Source organism: Alligator sinensis, unplaced genomic scaffold, assembly GCF_000455745.1.
Source record: "Alligator sinensis unplaced genomic scaffold, ASM45574v1 scaffold9_1, whole genome shotgun sequence".
Classification (NCBI taxonomy): Eukaryota; Metazoa; Chordata; order Crocodylia; family Alligatoridae; genus Alligator; species Alligator sinensis.
In genome coordinates, this window is record NW_005842304.1 from 499,157 (window position 1) to 505,947 (window position 6,791).

Genomic DNA, 6,791 nt, shown 5'->3' on the forward strand with positions numbered 1-6,791 from the left:
TCCTGGCAGAGCCTCCTGCACAGCATGGGGCAGTGGGGAATGGCCCCGGCTACCTGGCACCCGCACTGCCACCGTCCCATCGTGTGGGTATGGCCTGAGTTGGCAGGGCGCTGCACAGCTTTGCCCCAGTGCCCCTGATGACAGTTGCTACTGCCGGGGAGTGCAGGGCTTTTTTTTTTTTAGGTGCCAGGAGGCTGGGGCCAGGCAGGGCAGTGTTTGGGATGGCTCAGGGAGTAGGTGAGGGATGGGGCTGGTGGGGGTCCCCCCATGGTCCCCTTCCCCCATCTCCAGCCCCCCCCCCCCACTTACTGACACAGAGCCTGGGTCCAGGCTGGCACACTGCCTGCCCTGCATGGGCAGGCAGCTTGCTTCAGCACCGGGGTGAGGGTCAGCCATAAAGACACTGTCTGGCTACCTGAGCTTCTCTGTGGAGGACCTGAGCCTCCGGTTGCCTCAGGGCATGTTCCTGGACCATGCCCTGGCCTGCTTTTTTTGCCCAGGGTATTTTTTTGACCCCTGGATATCCAGGGGTCTAATTTTGCCCCTGTGGTGTAAATTTGCAGTGCGGGGAACTTTTTTTTTTTTGTTCCCACACATACCTCTTGCAGTGTCTCAAAGGACTTTGAGATGCTGCAAGAGGCACGTGCACACTTGTCTGGACGTGTCCTTAAAGTCTTCAGAGCTGGATCAGTCCAAACCTCAGTGAATTGCTCTCCCAAACAGAATTAATGGCTTCTCCTGTGGGTTGGTTCTTTGTCAGTTAAGTTGCACAAACACAACTTAGAGAAAATTCTTGTAGTCAGAGGTGTCAAAGTAAATATAACACCTTACTCCTATGTGTGTTTAGAATCATATTCTACTTACCAATCAAAGGAAAGGTGTGTTGCTTTTCAGCCCTTCAGAGCCAATATGGCTTAGAGAGGGTGAGCAGGATTCTATTCTGGTTTGTGTATTAGCTGTAGAGTTTGTCCTGAAACTTGGCTTTTTTTCTAAAATTGCACATTTCTTTTCCCCTGTCCTTCCCTCATCTTACTGAAGAGAGAAACCCAGTTCTTTAAAACAGAAGGTCAACATTTATAAAATTCTAAATTTTCATCTGAACAGTTTATCAACCTGAGGATGTTGGCTTTACTGACGTGGACTTTTATGTCCTTTTAGTGAGCTGTAAATTGAGAATCCCATCCTCTAAACATTTTCAGGGGGCAGGATCTTGCCTAAGTCACCTTCTGTTTTGCAAGAATGGATGTGGCAGAGTTGGGAAACATGATAATCTTGTCTATAATTTCCTTTAACTCGGGGTGGGCAAAATACGGCCTGTGGGTCGGATCTGGCCTGTGGCAGGTCTTTGTCTGGCCTGCAGCGGGTCCCTCGGTCCTGCCTGGCCCAGGCACTGTCCAGCCGTGGCACGTCCTGCCACCTCCTGGGCACGCAGCTGGCCTGGGGTGGCTCTGCAGCTGGACTGCCTTTCTAGGCAGTCCCTGTCCCCACCCCAGCTGCTGCTGAGCCTGGGTGGGCGAGCCCAGAGCAGTCACAGAGGCGGGGCTGTACAGTGTGGGTCCCCGCTGGTACCATGGGGCTGGGGCCAGTGGCAGGAGCCAGAAGGAGCTGCTGCTGCCTAGACTGTCTAGAAAGGCAGTCTAGCTGTGGAGCTGCCTCAGCCCCACTGAATGCCCAGGGGGTGGCGGGATGTGCCACGGGTGGCTGGTGTAGAGCAGGCGTGGGGCAGGCCAGTTTGGGGCTATACCCAGGTTCTGGCTGATCCACTCCAGTGGGGGTGAACCCAGAGCAGGCAGGGGTGGGGCTGGGGCTGCACACTGTTGGAAGTGGTGGGGAGGTGCCCCAGGGCTCGCAGTCTCTGGGCTCTTGCGGGGAGCATTTCCTCTAAGTTTTGTGGTGTGTGTGTGCCTGCGTAGGCGCACTCATGCCGCACTGCCAGGCGCACCTGTGCGGCTGCACATGCCACGCAGCTTAGAAGGAATGCTGCTTGCAAGATAGGGGTGGATGCTGACCATCTCGGGGGTGGGTGTGGGGGCTCCCATGTATACCCCACCATACCCACAGACCTTTCCCCGCACACAATTGCACACTCCACAAACTCTGCACCCACCTATGCCCTCCTTCACATCGTCCACAAATGCCACACCCCTCCCCACATGTACCCCTAAACACACACACACCTGTGCCTCTGGGGGGAACCCTATTCACTGCTCCATGCACACACCCACAAACACCCCCAGCCATCCTCCCCTCCACGGCCCCCCACACATCGCCACAAACATCACCCACACCCCCCACAATATACGAGACTAAGACTTCATTTTGAGCTATTATGTAATCACCTCTATATATACACAAATCAGAACAAAAATATTTTTAAAATCAAAATTAAAATTTATTATTGTTATTGTTTGTTTGATTTTTAGTATATAATTTGTTTTTTTTCCAGTTCCAAGATGACAAACCCCCTTTCCAAAAGGAGTACTTCTGGGGGCAAAGGGAGGGATTTCTGGGGGCAAAGGTCAGCGAATAGGGGGAGGGACGTCTGGTCCCAAGATGGTGACCAGGGGGCAGGGCACCTGTCAAGTGGTGGGGCTACCCTTGCAGCCCTCGGCAGCTCACCAAAACATGTCAAGCGGTCCTCCATCTGAAATAATTGCCTGCCCCTGCTCTGATATCACACCAGTGTGGTTCCATTGATTTCAGTAAATTTTAGTCCCAATTTACTCTAGTAAATACAAATTCTTGGGTATGCTCCTAATCCTAGAGGATCCTCTGGGTTGCCCAGCTAAGCATTCCGGTTTGGGAATACTGCTGTAGTGTGTTTGAGAGCTATTGTTTGCCAAGCAATTTTTTTTTTTTTAAGGAGCCCGGTATGTTTTAGAGCAGGGAACTTCATTATTCTGTAGAAATGGCAATTTATTTCTTTTGGGTCTTCTGTTGATGGTAACTAGACTGCTGAGAAGTGACATGTACCATAAGGGCAGGTATATGTAAAACCATGCTATAGACATAGAGCTGAAATTCAAAGCTGTGTATTCCTAATGAATACTACAAAGTTTTTTTTTATGCTACGGTTAGAATTAAGCAGGATGAATATCTTTAGCTGCTGACACAAATATCACATAGCTGTTTATGTAAAGCATACACTCACCTATTTGACTACTTAAGCAGCATGATATGTTTTAAGAAGTTGTCTAATGGGAATCTGAGTGCTTGTAGTTTATATTGTTAATAAAAGAGAATCTTATAAATTTGGATAAAAGAGATTTTTGTTTGTTTGCAGGTACATGCTGGGCCTCTCAGCAGTTCCCGCAATTATACAATTTCTTGGCTTCTTGTTTCTTCCTGAAAGCCCCCGCTGGCTCATTCAGAAAGGCCAGACTCAGAAAGCACGAAGAATTCTCTCTCAGATGCGTGGTAACCAGGCAATTGATGAAGAGTATGACAGTATCAAGAACAACATCGAAGAGGAAGAAAAAGAAGTTGGAGCAGGTAGAGTGGCTATGTATTGTTCTTTTCTCTCTCTCTCTTTCTCAGTAAGGAGAAAAAATAATTGAAAATCCTATGATTGTCTTCTGTAGTAATTTAATGTGTTCTTTTTTCCTTCAGTAATCTTGGCAGTATTAAACATTGACAAATTGATCATTTATGTCTTCATTCTGTACAATTTTAAGCTTCCATTCTGCTGTCTTCACTTGGAAAGTGAGACAAATTTTAAATTGGATTCTAAATTCTGTCCCTTTTATTTTTGGATTTTAATATAATCAGGTAAAAATTTGTATCTAAACAAGAAATAAGGAAGGCATTATAGGTCATTAATATCTCTTTAAAACAGAATTGAGATGTAGATTTTTGCTCAAACATATTGCAGATATCAGGGTTTGGCAGTCTATGGTCCATGGGCCAGATATGGCCTATGAGAGATCACATCAAGCCTGTTCCGGGGGGGCACTTTCTCCCCCCACTTTGCTATGCATTTGTCAACTACGTGCTGCTGATCCCCAGTACAGCATCCAGCAGCAGCCATGTCAGCCCTCTCCGTTCTGTGCCAAGGGCTGTTCTGTACTGCAGTCCGCTCCTGCAGCTTGTGCTAACCCATGCCACTGGATTTGGGGCTACCGATTTGCCATTGGTGTTGGAATTCATTGGCAACTGGTAGCAGTGGTAAGCAGAGGCTGCAGTAGGGCGGCATCAGAGCAGCCCTCAGCAAAGAGCAGGGAAGGGCTGCGGTAATGTAGAGGGGATTGGATGCCTGGCGCAGCAGCTGGGTCACAAGTGATGGCCTCCCATTGTTAAAGGTTGCCAGCTGCTGGCCAGTAGGGTTAAATAAACCAGTAATAGGTGAATGTTAATAGGCTAAATAAAACATAAGTAAAGAAGGGTGTAAATGGGATGAAGGAAACCAAGCAGAGTAGAGAGAGAAACTGGAGAAGGCTGAAGGATGAGTCCCTCAGTTGTCTGATGGTATCTAGAGGCTGTGTCCTGGCTAAACAGTCTTAAATAGAGATAACACCTTAACAAACAGTCTCTTGAGGTCCTTTCATTGTACCTTAAGGTGTGATATGTTTGATTCAGATCCTTCACAAGTCTTTTATGTCTTTAGCCCTTGGTCCTGCAAATACTTCTGTGTATCTTTGACCTTACGTGCGAGAGTAGCCCCCTTGACTACTTCAGGGTTTTTTTCTGTCTTCTTTTGTACAAAAACTATAATAGTTAAGTAGGAAAGCAAGAAATACAAAACCACCCTTGAAACTCAATGGGTACATCTACACGTGCAATTAATGCAATAGGATAAACTCTGGAGCAGTTTGTAGTGGAGTACACTGCTCCCAGGCACAGCGTCTATTCGTACACCCAGGGCAGCAACACTTTGAGCTGGGGTGGAACAACCCTTGGGCTGGCAGTAGGTTTCAGGGTTCAGCTCTGGCCTCCGGGTGGCGGCGTCTGGTGGCGTTGGGGCTGGCTGGGGTACAAGAGTGCTGAAACTGGAGCTATGGCTGACACACCAAGCCTGTTTCCCCAACAATACTATCTTATGGAGTAGCTAATTAATTTACTGCACTCTAATACCAGCACTTGTGTAGATGATGACGCTTTACTGTGGAGCTAATTAGCTGACTTCTCAGTAAAGTGCTCATGTAGATGCAGCGGGTGTTTCTAAAAAATCGTTAGAAGGACTGTTCTGATCAATGAGAGCTGATGGGAATGGTTGCATATCTTTACATTTTCACTCTCATGCAAGATAATCAAATTCCTTCTGTCAAAGCCAATTGACCAGTTTGAAAATACGCTGGTGACACCTTCATTTTGAGGACGATTTCCAAAATGTCTAAATTAAGGCTGGGCTGGATTTAAATATTTAGGAAGTTTTGGAAAATTTCTGGTTCCTCACTGAGGTAAACCTGATGCCTTTTGAAGAAATATAACTTGGAAAAAAAAAACCCAAAGGGAAGAGACACATCCCCCCAATGCCTCAACGTAGCCTGGATTGCAGAGGCCTTGTATTTGAGTCTTTCATCCACATCAGGCACTCAAATATAGGTACCCCATACCCATAGCTTCTGTGACGGTACACTATTTTGTAAAGTCAATTCAGTCAGAAACTTGGTGTTAGCTTGTACCAAAAAGGCTTTCAAATTAATTGGGTCAGGAATTCTTTTCTACTAACACCCTGAGTATTAGTACCTCAAGAGAATGCCTTTTATCCCTAACAGATGTTGCTTTGTCTCTCAGTGTAGGGTTTTATTCCTGTTGGATGTTGGCTATGAGTATTGGCATGACTACTGGTATGGACATCTGCTGAAATTTGGGTTTAATTGATCAGGAATCCAGGGCTTTGCTGAGATGTCTGATCTTGGGGATCAGAAAACTACATAAAACCCACTTGGTTACAGCTGACTCAAGCTGTTAGGTAAATCTCTTATCTGTAACTAAGGTGTAAGATGAGTTGGAGTCTCTGAATTAGAGGTAACAAGGGACTTATACAGAAAGTTCCTGCAGGAAAACCTAAGAATAGGCAAGTTACACTAGGCAGCTGAACCTGAAATTCCTGTTGATCACATGTAACAAATGCCAAGAAGGGTTTGAGTATTGATATAGTCTTGTTTTTTATGCTTTGTGGGGAGTGAGGTAGGAGCATGTCCTATATAAGTGAACTGTTTTTTCCTTTTTAGTATTGCAAGAAATTGGGTTCAGTAGCACCTTGTTTCCTCTCAAGAACAGGATCCTTTTCCATCTGGTCACCCATCTTCCTAACAGGACTTTGGTTTGCTTTGACTGGAAGTCAAAGAACACGGTTTGGATAACCCACAATTCTAGGCAAATAAGATATGAAGGCATCTAGTGTTCTCAAAATGCCTAAGGAGCATTGAGCCTGTGTAGCATGAGCATGAGTCTGTGAAGCTAAAAAATGACTTCTATGACTGTTCAGCCATGGATACTGAAGATGTCATCTAGGCACCACATTTTAAAATGGTAAGCAGTAGATAAGCTATCTCTTTCCATCTGTTAACAAAGCCTTAAATGGCTCCTTGAATTTGTCTGTTATATCCCCAATCTTACCTGATGAAAGTGTAGTGAGTGTAATGTGAACAAATATTCCATCCTCAGGGATGCTAAGTGTCACAACCCAAGGGTGTGATTTTTGTTTTGTGTGCGCTTTGGCACCACTGAATTATTTTCCCACCGTTTGAAGCTTTCTTTGCAGGGTGTATTTCTTCTTTGCAGCATAGAAATGCACGTTGCAAGGAGTTCCCGCCATTTGTATTAAAATTCGAGCCCCATTATTGGCT

At 46.0% G+C, this 6,791-nt stretch overlaps 1 protein-coding gene across 7 annotated transcripts in view; it reads left to right on the forward strand.

Moving 5' to 3' along the window:
* SLC2A13 (solute carrier family 2 member 13) overlaps positions 1-6,791 on the forward strand; it is a 318,345-nt gene that overhangs the window by 82,817 nt on the left and 228,737 nt on the right. For all 7 annotated transcript variants that reach the window (XM_025209708.1, XM_025209706.1, XM_025209710.1 and 4 more), the window contains one exon: positions 3,284-3,492. In XM_025209708.1, coding sequence (XP_025065493.1) covers positions 3,284-3,492 — 209 coding nt within the window. The remainder of the gene's footprint in view (positions 1-3,283; positions 3,493-6,791) is intronic.